This window comes from Heterodontus francisci, chromosome 2 (genome assembly GCF_036365525.1).
Source record: "Heterodontus francisci isolate sHetFra1 chromosome 2, sHetFra1.hap1, whole genome shotgun sequence".
Lineage (NCBI taxonomy): Eukaryota > Metazoa > Chordata > Chondrichthyes > Heterodontiformes > Heterodontidae > Heterodontus > Heterodontus francisci.
In genome coordinates, this window is record NC_090372.1 from 180,468,918 (window position 1) to 180,487,774 (window position 18,857).

Genomic DNA, 18,857 nt, shown 5'->3' on the forward strand with positions numbered 1-18,857 from the left:
TGCAGGAAAGCATGTTGCAGTGCCCGAATGCTCGCCTGCCTGCCTCGGCAGCGCCACCTCTCCCGGTGAGCCTGCTGGCCAGACATTGCTGCAGGCGCTCTGATTGATTGGGCCTCCAGCCTCGGGAATCCACCGACAGTTAATTAGGAGGCAGTCTCCTAGAAGGTTGCGCCTGAGGGGGCGCTGATGATACAGTGAGCTCAGAACCCCCATATGGGCCCAACGTTGGCCTCCTGATGCCTGCCAGAAGATCCAACCCATTAACTCTGTCGCGCCACAAATGCTGCCAGACCTGCTGAGCATTCAGCATTTTCAGTTTTTATTTCAGCTGAAAAAGTATGGCTTTATTTCAGATAGTTAAAATGTCATTGGTGCTGATTTTTAAAAAAAGTATTAGATTCAGTTTTTCAGATATTTTCTACTTGTCCAGCTGATTCAATAAATCATGCTACAGAAATTTACCCCATAGATAGATAATCAGGAAAAGTCTTGTGTATATATGGTTAAATGTATAAACTTAATTGAGCATTGTCATATACTGTATCCTAATAAATCAGTGTTTTCTTTCCTTGTTCTACAGGTTTGGCTTCACCCACATTCATGAGTCCAGTATCTTCACCTCTTTCACACAAGATAAAGAACACTGCCCCGGTCATTTCCAAACCACAAGAAGGTAAGAGATCATGCAAATCTTTAAAGAGGCAACATTTTATTGAAATAATGTTAGACAATGATGCATTGATTGTTTGTTTTTACATTTGCTTAATTGCATCATGTGTGATGTTACTGTGATGAAAATAATAGTTCTCATGGCCTTGTGCCCTGTCCTAACCAAAAGAAAAACCAGTCATTGTCCCTTTCATATTTGGGAATAACCTGTAAAATCTTTATAGTCTTAAGGATCCATTTTATGTCCTACATTTTCTTGTCTAGAAATTGAGGTCAGACCTGATTTGCCATTGGAAACTGACAGGAAGCTTGATAAACTGGAGTCATTCTTGGGCAAACTGCATAACAGAGGTAAGTAATTACTTGTCTTTTTTTTATAGCCCATTAGCAGGTCTTTGTTCATAAACTTTTTCATCTTGTATATGATTATAAGCAAATCTGTAACTGTTGGTCTAGAAGATGATCTCCTGGATCTTGCATAGGATATGCAAACCTGACACAGGCAGCTATGCCAATATAGCTAACGTGTCAAAGTTCCCTTTAAATATTTTCTAAATGTATGACCGTAAGTATAATTTTAGTCACTTACATCAGACCTAGAAAACGTGTCGAGTAGATTTATGTAAAAATTCAAGGGTATTTGTCTTATTCAATTTAAATATGGTTCTACTTCAAAGCATATCCAAACATTTTAATTTACTTAGCAGACGAAAGCAGTTGTGTAGTCACAGATATTCCCTGTTTCGCAGGAAGTGAATAGTGGCCATGTGGTTGATTATCCCTCTGCAGAAAACGTGTAATGTGTCCAAATGTCAAAACCGATTTATTGATGAGCTCCCTTGTTTTCTGTGAAAATATGAGATGTGTCGGGATGAGTCTCGAGTGGGCATTGTCAATTTCATGCTGGTTCTGATGTTGTGAAGGCTTCCCCCTCCTGGTGATAGTCATCTTTAATTTAAGGATTTCTGATGATGCTCCTTTATTTGCAATCTAGGTGAGGTGAGAGTGAATGCCCTTGATTTCAGGGTAGCATTTGACCAAGTGTGGCATCAAGGAACCCTAGCCAAACTGAAGTCAATGGAAATCAGAGGGAAAACTCTGCACTGGTTGGAGTCATACCTAGCTCAAAGGAAGATAGTTGTGGTTGTTGGAGGACAATCACCTCAGCCCCAGGGCATTGCTGTAGGGGTTCCTCAGCATAATGCCTTAGGCCCAACCATCTTCAGCTGCTTCATCAATGACCTTCCCTCTATCATAAGGTCAGGAATAGGGATGTTTGCTGATGATTGTACGATGGTCAATACCATTCGCAACTCTGCAAATACTGAAGCAGTCCATGTCCATATGCAGCAAGACCTGGACAACATTCAGGCTTGGGCTGATAAGTGGCAAGTAACATTTGCCACATAAGTGCCAGACAATGACAATCTCCAGCAAGAGAGAATCTAACCGTTGCCCACATTCAACAGCATTACCATTGCTGAATCCCCCACTATCAACATTCTGGGGGTTACCATTGACCAGAAACTGAACTAGAGCAGCCACGTAAATACTGTGGCTGCAAGAGCAGGTCAGAGGCTGGGAATTCTACGGCAAGTATCCCACCTCCTGACTCCTCACAGCCTGTCCACCATCTACAAGGCACAAGTCAGGAATGTTTTGGAATATTCTCCACTTGCCTGGATGGGCGCAGTTCCAACAACACTCAAGACACTCGACACCATCCAGAACAAAACAGCCAGCTTGATTGGCACCCCATCCACCACCTTGAACATCCACTCCCGCCACCGCCAATGCACAGTGACAGCAGTGTGTACCATCTATAAGATGCACTGCAGCAACTCACAACAGCACCTTCCGAACCTGCGACCTCTTCCACCTAGAAGGACAAGGGCAGCCAACGCATGGGATCATCACCATCTGCAAGTTGCCCTCCAAGGCACACACCATCCTGACTTGGAACTATATTGCCATTCCTTCACTGTCGTTGGAGCAAAATCCTGGAACTCCCTTCCCTACAACACTGTGGGTGTACCCACACCAGATGGACTGCAGCAGTTCAAGAAGGCAGCTCACCTCCACCTTCTCGAAGGCAATTAGGGATGGGCAACAAATGCCGCCCTAGCCAACGATGCTCATGTCCTGTGAAACGAATAATAAAGTGTAATTGCCGACTGTCAAATATTTGCATGTTCCATGTTCGCCACTTTGCTGTTGACTATGTTGAACACTTTATTCTGCAGCACCAGGGCAACAAGATGCTGTGATAACTGTAACTGGACAGTCTGTCAAGGAAGTAATGAGACCCGATGATGAAGAAACTTTTGCAAGATTCTACAGGGACACAAATACATTTATCATTCAGCCAGGAGCTGTGGAGATTGACGAGGAGGACCTTGATGCCATTTTTGATCCTGATGTACCAAAGTATGATACAATTTAAAATAATATGCCTTCTGAATTTTAGATGCAGTTGTCCTACTCAGCCAATCAACTTCAATTTTGAATATTTCTCAGATTTAAAAAAAGAGTGTACAGTTGTGATGTATTCCATCTGGGAGGAGATGGGGAAAGGAAAAGATTGGACACATACTCTGGCTCACTGAAGTAAAAGAGCAATATGATTATTTTCAATACAAGAAAGGATTTTCATGTTCTACGTCTACGCGTTTGAAGCAGAAAGCATTCTTGGACCTGGAGTCAAATTGCTGGGGATGGGGGAGGGGTTTCATCTTGGGATGTGGATATTGCTAGCAAGGCCAGCATTAATTGCCCAGTAATTTTGAAGGTGGAGGGAAAGAAAGAGAGAAATAGGAAGATATGACTGAAACTAACTTTTTTTTCTTCTTATAGGCTGACCTCTGCAGTAACTGAGCACAAACGGGCTATAAAACCTACACGCAAAGTACAGTCCTCTCGTAATCCACTTAAAATGCTTGCTGCAAGAGATGATATCCGCCATGAATATACGGAACAGCGGCTGAACATTGCATTTATGGAGTCAAAGAGAATGAGAGTAGAGAAAAGTAAGTTTAATGTAGAATGTTATGGAGCCTTCAATTACTATAACAAAAGCAAAACACTGCAGATGCTGGGAATCTGAAATAAAACAAAGTGCTGGGAATACTCAACAGGTCTGGCAGCATCTGTGGAGAGAGAAAGAGAGTTAACGTTTCAGGTCTGTGACCTTTCATCAAGACTGTTCAGTTACTATTCAAAAGAAGAGTCATACTTAACTTGAAACGTTAACTCTGTTTCTCTCTCCACAGATGCTGCCAGATCTGTTGAGTATTTCCAGCACTTTCCGAGGTTAAAGAAGGTAAACATTGAGAAATTGTAGAAGGAGTATTATCCCTCACTGGTGCTCAAATTGGAAAACTATTCCATTTCTCTGATTCTGTCCCCAATTTATAAGCCCCCATAGAAAATAACTGGATTCTTGGCGTAAGACTGTTGGAAAGGTCATCCAAATGTGGAAAAAAAAATGGTGTGTATGCTTAACTTGTAGCTTACTTCCTCCTGTTCTTGGTCTGGCGTTCTAAGAGTTATGCACTTGCATAGAGTTTACAGCACAGAAACAGGCCCATCTTGTCTATACCAACATTTATGCACAACAAGAATCTCCTCCCACTCTACATCTAACACCATCAGCATATCCTTCTATCGCTTTCTCCCCCGTGCCCTTATTAAACTTCCCCTTAAATTCATCCATGTTTTCTGCCTCAACTTCTCCTTTGTGGTAGCACATGTCACATTCTTGCCACACTTTGGGTAAAATAGTTTCTCCTGAATTCCCTCTTGGATTTATTAGTGACTATCTTATATTTATGACCTCTAGTTTTGAAACCTCCGTAAGTGGAAGTATGTTGTCTACGTCTACATTATCAGACCTTTTCATTATGTTAGAGACCTCTTATCGGGTCACCAGTCAGCCTTCTCGTTGCTAGAGAAAAGAGCCTCAACCTTTCCTGATAAGCATATCCCGTCAGTTCTGGTATCATCCTTATGAATCTTTTTCTTTTCTCCTCCTCCAATGCCTCTATGTAATTTAGTCCTATTCTGCTGTCCTTTCCTTGTAAAGTGTCAACAGTGGCTCAGTGAGCATTTTCACCTCTGAGTCAGCAGGTTGTGGGTTCAAATCCCACTCCAGGACTTCACAAAAATCAAGGCTAATGTTCCTTTATTTCCTTTTACATGTATCTTTTTCAAATATTTGTCCTCTTCTCCTGTAAAATCTCTTGTAGATTCTGCTTCTACCAGAGTGTCCAGCCCTCCAATTAATAATAATTCTTGCAATCTCTCCCTTTGTTCTTTTGCTGATAATCAGGAGTTTAGCCTTCTAGTTACCCACCACTCTTTTCCCTGTTAATCATCTTGGTTATCCCTTTCATTCTTCACATTCCTCCTAAGTGCGGCTTAACCAACAATTTGTACAAATTTAGCATTGCTTCTTGAGTTGCACTATTCCCACTGTCACGTTCTCCTGTGAAAACTGAGGTAAAGTATTCATTTGACCTTCTTAAGAAGATTTCCTGTGCCATCTCTAATCAGCCCTATCCTTAACTGCTCTACTTATGTGTTTAAAAATGCCCTTTGGTATCTGCCAGTCTTTTTTTCACACTTCCCTTACCCTTTCTAATCTTTTCTCAATTCGTATTTTGTGTATTTCTCTTGATATGCTAGATTTGAGATCTTTCCATGTCTTGGTTAAAGTGTTGTTTTTATTTGCTCCCCATCTCAAGGCATTGACTCGTGTTGGTGTAAGCTTCAGTATCCCTTTGTTATTTCACTCATAGTCACTTTCCATATTTCCACTCATTAATCAGTGGTCAATAGGCTATTTTAATGTGAATGCATCAGAGCTGAGCTGGAAAATTCCTTACTTGACATTTATAAATGCTCAGTTTCCAGCTAGAGTCCCTGCAGAGTGAGAGGAGTCCTGGCTTTTTTTTTGCCCTTCCCCTCTCTAGTGTATTGCAATAAGGTCAATTGTAGTGCAGCTACCACCATCCTGACTCAGATCAACTAGCTTAGCGTGGACAAAGATTGAATCTGGAACCTCTGGTGTATGTGTCTTGGTATCTCTCCACATTTACTTAGTAAGGCAAAGGGAAGATTTTGGGTGAATGTTCTTTTTTCTGTTCAACTCCATGATTGTAGGTAGACTTTGGAGGACCGCTAACATTTTAAGGTTGTTTAAAAAGGAGAAAGGTATAGACTGAGTAATTGCAGGCCAGCCAGCCTAGCCCCGGAGGTGAACAAATTCTGAGGGACCGTATTAATCACCATTCTGATGAAAGATCATCGACCTGAAACGTTAACTCTGTTTCTCTTTCCACAGATGCTGCCAGACCTGCAGAATATTTCCAGCATTTTGTTTTTATTTTAAATTTCCAGCTTCTACAGTATTTTGCTTTTGTATTAAAGGTTATGCTAGAACTGTTTAAAAAAAAAACAGTGGTTAGAGTACTGCATGCAGTTCTGGTCACCACATTACAGGAAAGATGTGATCGCACTAGATTGGGTACAGCGGAGATTTACAAGGTGGTTGCCGAGACTGGAGAATTTTAACTATAAGGCAAGACTGGATAGGCTGCAGTTGTTTTCTTTGTAACAGGAGAGGCTGAGGGGAGATTTATTTGAGGTGTACAAAATTATGAGGGGCCTCAATAGAGTAGATAGGAAGGACCTATTTCCCTTCGCAGAGGGGTCAGTGCAAGGGCTGTAGATTTAAAGTAATTGGTAGAAGGATTAGAGGAGAGTTGAAAAAAATTTTCACCCAGAAGGATGGTAGAGGCAGAAACCCTCTTTTCATTTGAAAAGTACATGTCCCACTGGCAGGACAGACCCAGCAGAGGTGGCAGCACAGTGGCATACGGGAGGGAGGGAGTTGCCCTGGGAGTCCTCAACATCAACTCCAGACCCCATGAAGTCTCATGGCATCAGGTCAAACATGGGCAAGGAAACCTTCTGCTGATTACCACCTACCGCCCCCCTCAGCTGATGAGTCAGTACTCTTCCATTTGAACACCACTTGGAGGAAGCACTGAGGATGGCAAGGGCGCAGAATGTACTCTGGGTAGGGGACTTCAATGTCCATCACCAAGAGTGGCTCAGTAGCACCACTACTGACTGAACTGGCCAAGTCCTAAAGGACATAGCTGCTAGACTGGGTCTGCGGCAGGTGGTGAGGGAACCAACAAGAGGGAAAAACATGCTTGACCTCATCCTCACCAATCTGCCTGCCGCAGATGCATCTGTCTATGACAGTATTGGTATGAGTGACGAGAGCATGGCGACCCGACCAGACCCGACAACATGGCCGGAATTTTACGCTGGGTGGACGGGAGCCGGACTCCGACGTAAATGTCGGTGCCGTCCCGTATTTCACGGATCCCCAGGCTTTAATTGGACCGAGGCGGGACTTCCACCCGCTTGAGGGAGGAGGTCCCGCCTCAGTGAGCTGCCAGCCAATCAGCGAGCCGGCAGGTCTTAGTCTCAGCAGCACCACCGGGAGCGGTGGCCACTGCTGAGACTGCAGCCAAGCCGACGGAGGAGGACGCAATGGAACCGGGACAGAAGGTAAGTTCGGGCAGCCTCACCGGGGGAATCAGTCATGCCCTGGTGAGGCTAGGGTGGTCGTTCGGGGGGAGGGGGGTGCGTCTTGGATCCCGGGGTTGGGTTGGGAGGCGGGGGCAGTCCCCCGGGGTGCGGAAAGGCCGACAGCTATAGCTGGGTGGCCTTTTAGGTCCCCAGCACACCCATTTGCCACGGGTAAAATACCCGTGGAGGCTGGCGAGGGCCCTTAAGTGGCTGTTAAGTGGCCACTTAAGGGTCTTGATTGGCCTTGGGCGGGCAGGCTGCTTCTCACCCACACCCTCCCCCCCCCCCCCCCAACCCTTGCCGGACCTCCGTAAACCGATTCGGGGCGGTCAGGCCTCCCGGAGCCTGCCGCTCAATTTTACGTCGCCACCATGCGACCCGCTATGGCGGCATAAAATTCCGGCCCATGTGTCTGGTTCGGGTCGGGTCTCTCTTCCAGGTCTGACATTCGAGCCAGGTCGGACACGGTGTTGCCTTTTGGTCAGGGAGGGAAAAGCTTCCGGATTTGAACAGCCAGGATGTCAAGGCGGGAAACGTGCGTCCGGACTCTGTACTAGTCTGCAGTGAGCAATTCCATCCTAGGTAGAGCACGACCTCTTTAATGTAATCAACTTCATTCCGGTGGTCGGGTCGGACACGGAAAAAAAATCAAAGAACTCAGGCCGGCTCGGGCTTTGGCCGGATGTGGTTCTGTTGGGCTCGGATCAGGTTTCAATTGCAGACCCGGGCAGGCCTTTAGGAGTGACCACCGCACAGTCCTTGTGGAGACAAAGTCCCGTCTCCACATTGAGGATACCTTCCATCATGTTATGTGGCACTATCACCTTGCTAAATGGAAGAGGTTTCAAACAGATCTAGCAATGCAAAACTGGGCAGCCATGAGGCACTGTGGACCATCAGCAGCAGCAGAATTGTACTTAACTACAATCTGTAACCTCGTGGCCTGACATATCCCCCACTCTACCATTACCATCAAGCCGGGGGATCAACTCTGGTTCAATGAAGAGTGCAGGAGGGCATGTCAGGCATACCTCAAAATGAGGTGTCAACCTCGTGAAGCTACAGCCCAGGACTACTTGCATGCCAAACTGCGTAGGCAGCATGCAATAGACAGAGCTAAGCAATCCCACAACCAACAGATCAGATCTAAGCTCTACAGTCCTGCCACATCCAGTCGTGAATGGTGGTGGACAATTAAACAACTAACTGGAGGAGGTGGCTCCACAAATATCCCCATCCTCGATGATGGGGGAGCCCAGCACATCAGTGCAAAAGATAAAGCTGAAGCATTTGCTACAATCTTCAGCCAGGTGCCGAGTGGGTGATCCATCTCGGCCTCCTCCTGAAGTCCCAAGCATCACAGATGTCAGTCTTCAGCTAGTTCGATTCACTCCATCTGATATCAAGAAACAACTGAAGGCACTGGATACTGCAAAGGCTACGGGCCCTGACAACATTCCGGCAATAGTACTGCAGACCTGTGCTCCAGAACGTGCTAGCCCTAGCCAGGCTGTTCCAGCTACAACACTGGCATCTACCCAGCAATGTGGAAAATTGCCCAGGTATGTCCTGTACACAAAAAGCAGTTCAAATTCAACCCAGCCAATTACTTCTCTATCAGACTACTCTCAATCATCAGTAAAGTGATGGAAGGTGTCATTGACTGTGCTGTCAATGACGCTTGCTTGGCAATAACCTGCTCAGTGACACTCAGTTTGGGTTCCGCCAGGACCACTGAGCTCCTGACCTCAATACAGCCTTGCTTCAAATATGGACAAAAGAGCTGAGCTCGAGGTGAGGTGAGAGTGACTGCCCTTGACATCAAGGCAGCATTTGACCGAGTATGGCATCAAGGAGCCCTAGCAAAACTGGAGTCAATGGGAATCGGGTGAAAAACTCTCCGCTGCTTGGAGTCATGCCCAGCGCGAAGGAAAGATGGTTGTGGTTGTTGGAGGATAATCATCTCAGCTCCAGGACATCACTGCAGGAGTTCCTCAGGGTAGTGACATCTTCAGCTGCTTCATCAATGACCTTCCTTCAATCATAAGGTCAGAAATGAGGATGTTCGCTGATGATTGCACAATGTTCAGCACCATTCACGACTCCTCAAATACTGAAGCAGTCCGTGTAGAAATGCATCAAGACCTGGACAATATCCAGGCTTGGGCTGATAAGTGGCAAGTAATATTCGCGCTACACAAGTTCCAGGCAATGACCATTTCCAACAAAAGAGAATCTAACCATCTGCCCTTGACATTCAATGGCATTACCATCACTGAATCCCCCACTATCAACATCCTAGGGGTTACCATGACCAGTAACTGAACTGGAGTAGCCATATAAATACCATGGTTACAAGAGCAGGTCAGAGGCTGGGAATCCTGCGGCAAGTAACTCACCACCTGACTCCACAAAGCCTGTCCACCATCTACAAGGCACAAGTCAGGAGTGTGATGGAATACTCTCCACTTGCCTAGATGGGTGCAGCTCCAACAACACTCAAGCTCGACGCCATGCAGGACAAAGCAGCCCGCTTGATTGGCACCCCATCCTCAAACATTCACTCTCTGCACCACTGACGCACAGTAGCAGCAGTGTGTACCATCTACAAGATGCACTGTACAAACGCACCAAGGCTACTCAGGCAGCACCTTCCAAACCCGCGACCTCTACCACCTAGAAGGACAAGGGCAGCAGATGCATGGGAACGCCACCACCTGCAAGTTCCGCTCCAAGCTACACACCATCCTGACTCTGAACTATATCGCCGTTCCTTCACTGTTGCTGGGTCAAAATCCTGGAACTCCCTTCCTAACAGCACTGTGGGTGTATCTACCCCACATTGACTGCAGCGGTTCAAGAAGGCAGCTCACCACCAGCTCCTCATGGGAAATTATGGATGGGCAATAAATGCTGGCCTGGTCAGCGATGCCCACATCCCATGAAACGAATATTTTAAAAAAGATATGTATTTGAAGTGCTGTAACCTACAACGGTACGGACCAAGAGCTGGAATGTGGAATAAAAACAAAAAGTCCTGGAAATACTCAGCAAGTTCTGCAGCATCTGTGGAGAGAGAAGCAAATTTAACGTTTCAGGCCTGTGACCTTTCATCAGAACTGGCAAAGGTTAGAAAAGAATTAGGTTTTAAGCAAATGAAGGGGAGGGGGGTGGCGGAGAGAACAAAGGGGAAGGTGTTTGATAGGACAGAGGGCAGGAGAGATTAAATAACAAAGCTGTCCTGGGACAAAGGCAAAGAGTGTGTTAATACTTGTGGTGAAAGACAAAGCATTCGTCCAGAGAGGGTGTTAATAGCAGCTAATGAGCACCTCTGACTACATGAAAAGCAGGCACATGGTTAAAAAATAAAATATTTTAAAAAACAGTCATGCTATGGAGTTATCAAACTCAATGTTCAGTCTGCAAGGCTGTTGAGTGACTAATCGAAAGATCAGGTGCTGCTTCTCAACCTTGCTTTGATGTCCACTGGAGCAGGCCAAAGACAGAAATGTTGGCATGAGAGCAGGGGGGAGTGTTGAAATGGCAAACAACCGGAAGCTTGGGGTCAGGCTTTCGGACTGAACAGAGGTGTGCCACAAAACGGTCACCCAATCTGCGCTTGGTCTCCCCAATGTCGAGGAGACCGCGTTGTGAGCAGTGAATACAGTATACTACATTGAAAGAAGTGCAAGTAAATCACTGCTTCACTTGAAAGGAGTGTTTGGGGCCTTGGATAATGAGGAGAGAGGAGGTAAAAGGGCAGGTATTACATCTCCTGCGATTGCGTGAGAAGGGGACGAGGTGTCGGGGGTAATGGAGGAGTGGACCAGGGTGTCGCGGAGGGAACAAACCCTTCGGAATGCTGACACGGGAGGGGAGGGAAGATGCGTTTGGTGGTGGCATCGCGTTGGAGGTGGCGGAAATCACAGAGGATGATCCTCTGGATGTGGAGTTTGGCTGGATTGCTCTTTTTTGACCAGTATAGGCATGATGGACCGAATGGCCTCCTCCTATGCTGTGCATTTCTCTGATTCTATGAACTTTAAATCTGGAATTTTAGTAGCTTTCATGTACTGAAATATTAAACTTACCACAAAGTTGGAAATTTGTTTTATAAGAAGGTTTGCAGAAAAAGTATCCTTGTCTGGTTTCATGATCGATGCTGTGATTCCAATATCTCTCCTTGCCCTTCCTCGCCAAAAAATAAATCACTCACTTTGTGGCAATTCACTGCAGTACTGAGGGAGTGCAGCATTATTGGAGGTGCCACCTTTCAGGTGAGATGTTATACGGAGGCCCAATCTGTGCTGTCATGTGGACCTGAAAACTCCCATAGCACCATTTTGCAAGAAGAGCAGGAAACTTTTCCACGGTGTCCTGGCCAAGATTTATCTCACAGCCACCATGACTATAACAGATGATATTGTCATTACCTCATTGTTGTATGTGGGATGTTACTGTGCGTTAACTGACTAACACATTTCCCTACATAATAACAGTGACTATACCTAAAAAACAAAAGTACTTTCATTGGTTGCAAAGCACTTTTGGACATTCTGAGGTCATGAATTGCATGACATAAATGCAAATCTTTCTTGTAGCTTTCTGTCAGGAGCAATGTAATTTCAGCAGCAGTGTTGATTCTCTTTTTCATTTTTTGGTAGTGTCAAAAAACTCTAACTTATCAGAAATGGCTCTGGCTGGGCTAGCAAGCAAAGAGGACTTCAGCAGTGTCAACCTCCGTAATGTGAATTTAACAGAACAAGTGTCGAACAACAGTGCTGTGCCATACAAAAAGCTGATGTTGCTGCAGATTAAAGGTCAGAAGTTCATTAATTTATCAAAGGCTCCCAACTTCTCATCAGTCTTTGACAAAAGTATCCCCGTGTGCCTTGCAATTTCCAATGGTGCACAGGACAGTTTAAATCAAAACAAATCTTTATAATAAATGGAAACATTGCTGATGTAGTGATTTGCTAAATGATCATAACTCTGTTTTATTCCTATAAACGTAATCTAGGCCAGCAGAAGAGGGGAAGAAATGGGGAAGAGAGGAGAGCTATCTCTGCTCAAAATCAATTTTGTAATGATCTGGGTTCTCAGTTGCAGTTAGATTTTTGGACAATGGGAAACTGTTTCTGATGTGATGTGAAGAAAAGATTTACAATGGAAAAACATTTAATGTCTCCATCACATGTGTACATTAGAACTTGGCATTGTCGTATTTCATCAGATTGTGCATAATGTTGTCTTTTTAAAACAGAATGAGAATTAAGAAAAAATTTAATTAAAATTATCTGATAAATCTTCCAAATGTAAAATGAAAAATGTAATGTTGGCAAAGAAAGCATGAGTATAACTTTCTTTTGTATCTTGAAAATTAGGTTGAAATCCTGGTCAGAGTAGAGTTAAGATGGCCCCTCTCTGATTGTAAGATTGTCAGCCTTGGCTCATAGGTAGCACTGTCACTGAGGTCATAAGGTTGTGCATTCAAGCCCCACTCCAGAGATCCAGGCTGACACTTCAGTACTGTACTGAAGAACATATTGCCTTTAGTTAAACTGAAGTCCTATCTGCCTGAAATTAAAACAAGAAATGCTGGAAATATTCAGCAGGTCTGGCAGCATCTGTGGAGAGAGAAGCAGGAATAACGTTTCAGGTCAGTGACCTTTCATCAGAACTGGCAAATGTTAGAAATGTAATAGGTTTTAAGCAAATAAAGCGGGGGGTGGGGGCAAGAGATAACGAAAGGCAAGGTGTTGATAGGGCAGAGGGTCACAGAGAATAACTGGCCAGAAAGTCATGGAGCAAAGCCAAACAGTATGTTAATGGTGTGCTGAGAGGGTGTAAATTGACAGAAAAATGAACAGTCCTGGCCCAAAGCACAAACATGAAAAAAAAAGTGGGTAGGCACATGGTAAAAAATTGAATGATGAAACAAACTAAAATAAAATAAACAAATAAAAAATAATAAATAATAAAAAGTAAAAAATAACTAAAAATAAAAAGGGGGGCCCATCATGCGCTGAAATTATTGAACTCAATGTTCAGTCCGGCAGGCTGTTGTGTGCCTAATCGGTAAATGAGATGCTGTTCTTCGAGCTTGCGTTGATGTTCACTGGAACATTGCAGCAAGTCCAGGACAGCGATGTGGGACTGTCCTATCTGCCTGCTCAGGTGAACATAAAAGCATCTAATAGAGCTATTTGAAGAAGAGTAGAGGAGCTCTTGGTCTCCTGGCTGAGATTTATTCCTCACCTAATATCACTAAAACAGATTATCTGATCATTTATCACATTGTTGTTTGTGACCTATGATGTGTGAAAATTGGCTGCCATATTTTCCTACAACAGTGACATCATTTCAAAAGAAATGAATTGACTGTGAAGCACTGTGGGTCATCTGGAGGATGTGAAAGATGCTATATAAATGCAAGTTCTTTCTTAAATGTAAAGAGTTTTGGAGGTCTGGGCTCAGTTACTATTGAGTATGATACTAAAGCATAACTTTCATTCAGTCAATTTGGCAATCTCATTCAGCAGTAAGACTGGCTGTTAGGCGAAGAGAACAGGAAAACATTCTGCTAATGCATAAGTGGTGCACTTTGCAGTTTGGCCTCCAGATATATCATTGGTACTCAGTAGAGGGAGCATTTCAAGGCATCTAGCACTGGGTCAAAAAAGGAAAAATATTTTCTATCTTGAATTTTAAATTTTCTTTTTATATAAAAAGAATTGGTACAGTAGGATAGACCTGGAAGGAGTCGCGGCTGGAAGCAGACCTGTAAAGGAAAGAACGGGGCTCGAGGCCCTTCACTAACCTGAAGTCGGGGACGGTGGCAGCAGACTCTGACTGTTTCTGCACGCGCTCTGGTTGGATTTAGTGTTAAAAAAAAATGAACAGTGACATCACTGAAATTCTGTGCACTGATTGGTAGGTGGGCGGCAGCTGTTATTGCCTGGGGATAACTGAGATTGATTGGAGTTTTTTTAAAAAAAGGTTCCTTTTAAATTAAAGTCCTAGGATAGATACCTGTAAATTTTTAGTATTTACTGGCTATACTAGCGCTGTTTGCATGGAGCGAGGCTTTCAGTTAAGTGTGGGTATTTTCGTTGGCTGGGGGCAGTGGAAGGTACTCCTTGGTCTTTTTCTTTCTCAGCCTCAAAGGTACAGAGGATGAAAGTTGATTGTAAATAGCTGGTAAGTTATTACACTAGCAAGTTTTTTTTTCATTGTAAAAGTAAGTAATGGCAGGGCAGCTTGGCCAAGCAGAATGTACCTCCTGTGCAATGTGGGAAGTTGTGGACGTGCCATGTGACCTTGGCAAACATGTCTGCAGAAAGTGTCTCCGGTTGCAGAAGCTTGAGCTTCGGGTTTCGGAGCTCGAGCAGCGGCTGGAGTCACTGTGGCGCATCCGCGAGGTGGAGGACTACGGGGATGGCACATTTCAGGAGGTAGTCAAGCCGGTGCCTAGGCAAGCACAATCAAATATAAATGTGAAGCTAAGTCAGTCCAAAGGACAGAGTAAATGTAGACCTGTTAAGGCTCAGGCAAATAATGCAAGGCTAGATTGTATCTATTTTAATGCAAGGAGTCTTACTAGTATGGCAGATGAATTGAGGGCATTGATTAACACATGGGAATATGATATTATTGCTATCACTGAGACATGGTTGAGGGAAGGGCAGGACTGGCAGCTCAATATTCCAGGGTATAGAATCTTCAGACATGATAGGGGATGGGGTAAAAGAGGAGGTGGCATTGCACTGTTGATTAAAGACACAATTACTGCAGTAAGGAGGGATGATATCTTAGAAGGTTCAGCTAATGAGGCCATATAGGTAGAACGTAAAAACAAAAAGGGGGCTATTACTTGGCTGGGGGTGTACTCCAGACAGTCAGGCAGTGGTAGAGGAGCAGATGTGTAGGCAAATCTCCGAGAGGTGCAAAAATAATAGGGTAATAATAGTAGGGGATTGCAACTTCCCCTATATTAGAGGGGATAGTATTAGTGCAAAAATCTTAAAGGAGGCGGAATTCTCAAGTGCATTCAGGAGAGCATTTTGAGCCAGCACATAGAGAGTCCTACAAGAGGATGGGCGGTACTGGACTTAATCCTAGGGAATGAAGCTGGACAAGTGGTTGGTGTGGCAGTGGGGGAACATTTCTGGGATAGTGACCATAACTCTAAGGTTTAAGGTTGTTATGGAAAAGGACATAGAGGGACCGGAAATAGGAGTACTGAATTGGGGGAAGGCAGATTTCAATATGATGAAACAGGATCTGGCCAAAGTGAACTGGGAGCAGCTTCTTATAGGAAAGTCCACATCAGACCAGTGGGAGTCATTTAGAAGGGAAATTGTGAGGGTTCAGGTGCAGAATGTTCCTGTAAAGGTGAAGAGTAGGACCACCAAGTCAAGGGAGACCTGGATGTCCAGGGATATAGAGGATTGGATAAAGGAAAAAAAGGAGGCGTATGGCAGATTCAGCATGCTGAAAACAGCAGAGGCCCTAGAGGAATATAGAAAGTGTAGGGGAGTATTTAAAAAAGTAATTAGGAGAGCGAAGAGGGGTCATGAAAAATCACGGGCAGACAAGATAAAGGAAAATCCCAAGGCGTTTTATAAGTACGTTCGAAACAAGAGGATAACCGGGGGGAAAGTGGGGCTCATTAGGGATCAAAGAGGCAATCTGTGTGTGGAGCTGGAGGACATAGGTGAAGTTTTGAACAATTACTTTTGTCTGTGTTCACTGTGGAGAGGGACGGTATAGGTGCAGTCATCAGGGAGGGGGGTTGTGATATATTTGATCAAATTAGTATTGAAAAGGAGGAAGTGTTCGCTGTATTAGCGGGCTTAAAGGTGGATAAATCCCCAGGCCCAAATGAGATGTATTCCAGGCTGCTATGTGAGGCAAGGGAGGAGATAGCGGGGGCTCTGACACAAATTTTCAGATCCTCTCTGGCCACAGGAGAGGTACCAGAGGATTGGAGGACAGCGAATGTGGTACCATTATTCAAGAAGGGTAGCAAGGATAGACCAGGTAATTACAGGCCAGTGAGCCTAACATCAGTGGTAGGGAAATTATTGGAAAAATATTCTGAGGGACAGGATTAATCTCCACTTGGAGAGGCAGGGATTAAACCGGGATAGTCAGCATGGCTTTGTCGGGGGAGATCGTGTCTAACAAATTTGATTGAATTTTTTGAGGAGGTGACGAGGTATAGATGGGGGTAAAGCAGTTGATGTAGTCTACATGGACTTCAGTAAGGCTTTTGATAAGGTCTGGCATGGGAGATTGGTTAAGAAAGTAAAAGCCCATGGGATCCAGGGCAATTTGGCAAATTGGATCCAAAATTGGCTTAGTGGAAGGAGGGAGAGGGTGATGGCAGAGGGTTATTTTTGTGAATGGAGACCTGTGACCAGTGGTGTACCGCAGGGATCTGTGCTGGGACCCTTACTGTTTGTAGTGTACATTAATGATTTAGATGTGAATATAGGAGGTATGATCAGTAAGTTCGCAGACGACACGAAAATTGGTGTCGTAAACAGTGAGGAGGAAAGCCTTAGATTACAGGACGATATAGATGGGCTGGTAAGATGGGCCGAGCAGTGGCAAATGGAGTTTAATCCTGAGAAGTGTGAGGTGATGCACTTTAGGAGGACTAACAAGGCAAGAGAATATACAATGGATGGTAGGACCCTAGGAAGTATAGAGGGTCAGAGGGACCTTGGAGTGTTTGTCCATTGATCACTGAAGGCAGCAGCACAGGTAGATAAGGTGGTTAGGAAGGCATACGGGATACTTGCCTTTATTAGCCGAGGCATAGAATATAAGAGCAGGGAGGATATGTTGGAGCTGTATAAAATGCTGGTTAGGCCACAGCTGGAGTACTGTGTACAGTTCTGGTCACCACACTATAGGAAGGATGTGTTTGCAATGGAGAGGGTGCAGAGGAGATTCACCAGGATGTTGCCTGGGCTGAAGCATTTCAGTTATGAAGAGACTGGATAGGCTGGGGTTGTTTTCCTTGGAGCAGAGAAGGCTGAGGGGGGACCTGATTGAGGTATACAAAATTATGAGGGGCATAGATAGGATAGATAGGAAGGAACTTTTTTCCTTAGTGGAGGTGTCAATAACTAGGGGGCATAGATTTAAGGTAAGGGGCAGGTGGTTTAGAGGAGAAACTTTTTCACCCAGAGGGTGGTTGGAATCTGGAACACACTGCCTGAAGGGGTGGTAGAGGTAGGAACACTCATGCCATTCAATAGGTATTTAGATGAGCACTTGAAACGCCATAACATACAAGGCTACGGGCCAAGTGCGGGGAAATGGGATTAGTTAGGACGGGTGCTTGATGGTCGGTGCAGGCGCGTTGGGCCGAAGGGCCTGTTTCTGTGCTGTAAAATTCTATGACACACTGTCCTTCACCCCAGGAAGTGGATAGAATGCAGCTCATTTGATAGAATAAAATGTTCATCTGTGGCTGTAACTCTTAAACAAAAATTCTTATCACAACTATCCATAACTTGGAATAAATTAGCAGTCTGAGCCTACAAGGATAGCTAACAAGGATAATGATACAAGTCACAGATTTTGTAATCATCATAAGTTGATATTGAGGCAAATTAGTAATGAGCTTTACTCTTCCTCTGGTATACCTGACCTTGTCTATCAGTTACATCATTGAAGGTGGAAAGCAGCTCCATTACAGCACCAACATCTTTTACCTTCAACACAGGTATTCAGCCTAAAAGCCGATTTTTTTTTAAATTAAAAATTTAATGAACAAGGTGCCATAAGTACAGAATGTACAGATTAGTTTACTAGGACTTCCTTATTTCCATTCTTAAAAAGTGCAGTTAAATTTGATGGAGCTAAAGGGCCTGATTTTAACTCGCTCAAAACCCCTGCAGTTACACACAGTTAAAATCGGGCCCTTTAAAGTTGCAAGACACCAGGCAGAATATTTCTAGACATTGGATTTGTTCTTGTGTTGTAAGCCATTAATACTGTACCATAATGATTTGAACTTACATTCCTAAATATATTTCATAGGACGAAGACATATTCAAACCAGGTTGGTGGAACCAAGAGCATCATCACTGAATAGTGGAGACTGTTTCTTGCTGCTAGCTCCTCAGTACTGTTTCCTGTGGACAGGAGAATTTACCAATGTCATCGAGAAAGCTAAGGTCAGTCTGCTACTCTAGGTAAAAATCTGTGTAAACAAACTTCGTACTGTATCCTCACCAAGCTTCTATGTCTCTGAGCTTCTTTTATGAATGTAAATTAAGATGCATTTTGTAGAAAATATCTCCTTATACCGTAAATAATATTTCCTGACAAATGTCTGCATAAAGCATGGTTTTGCAAGTCATGTATTCCACAAGTTTGTGTGTAGATTCATTTGGTGGCGTATCTGGATATCTAGCTTTCCTGTCATTTTAGAGGCTGTGAAAAGACCAACGTACTTCACAGGATGCAAAAACTTCCTCAGGATACAACATTTTTAGAATAGTCAGTCAGAAAGAAAGTTCAGATGCATTGCATATTTCAAAGAGAAGCACAGAACAGTGAACAGA

General features: G+C 44.2%; 1 protein-coding gene across 4 annotated transcripts in view; it reads left to right on the plus strand.

Moving 5' to 3' along the window:
• Positions 1–18,857, plus strand: part of svila (supervillin a) — a 390,378-nt gene that overhangs the window by 307,473 nt on the left and 64,048 nt on the right. For all 4 annotated transcript variants that reach the window (XM_068014363.1, XM_068014338.1, XM_068014349.1 and 1 more), the window contains 6 exons: positions 581–673; positions 934–1,020; positions 2,913–3,096; positions 3,523–3,695; positions 11,937–12,092; positions 18,331–18,467. In XM_068014363.1, coding sequence (XP_067870464.1) covers positions 581–673; positions 934–1,020; positions 2,913–3,096; positions 3,523–3,695; positions 11,937–12,092; positions 18,331–18,467 — 830 coding nt within the window. The remainder of the gene's footprint in view (positions 1–580; positions 674–933; positions 1,021–2,912; positions 3,097–3,522; positions 3,696–11,936; positions 12,093–18,330; positions 18,468–18,857) is intronic.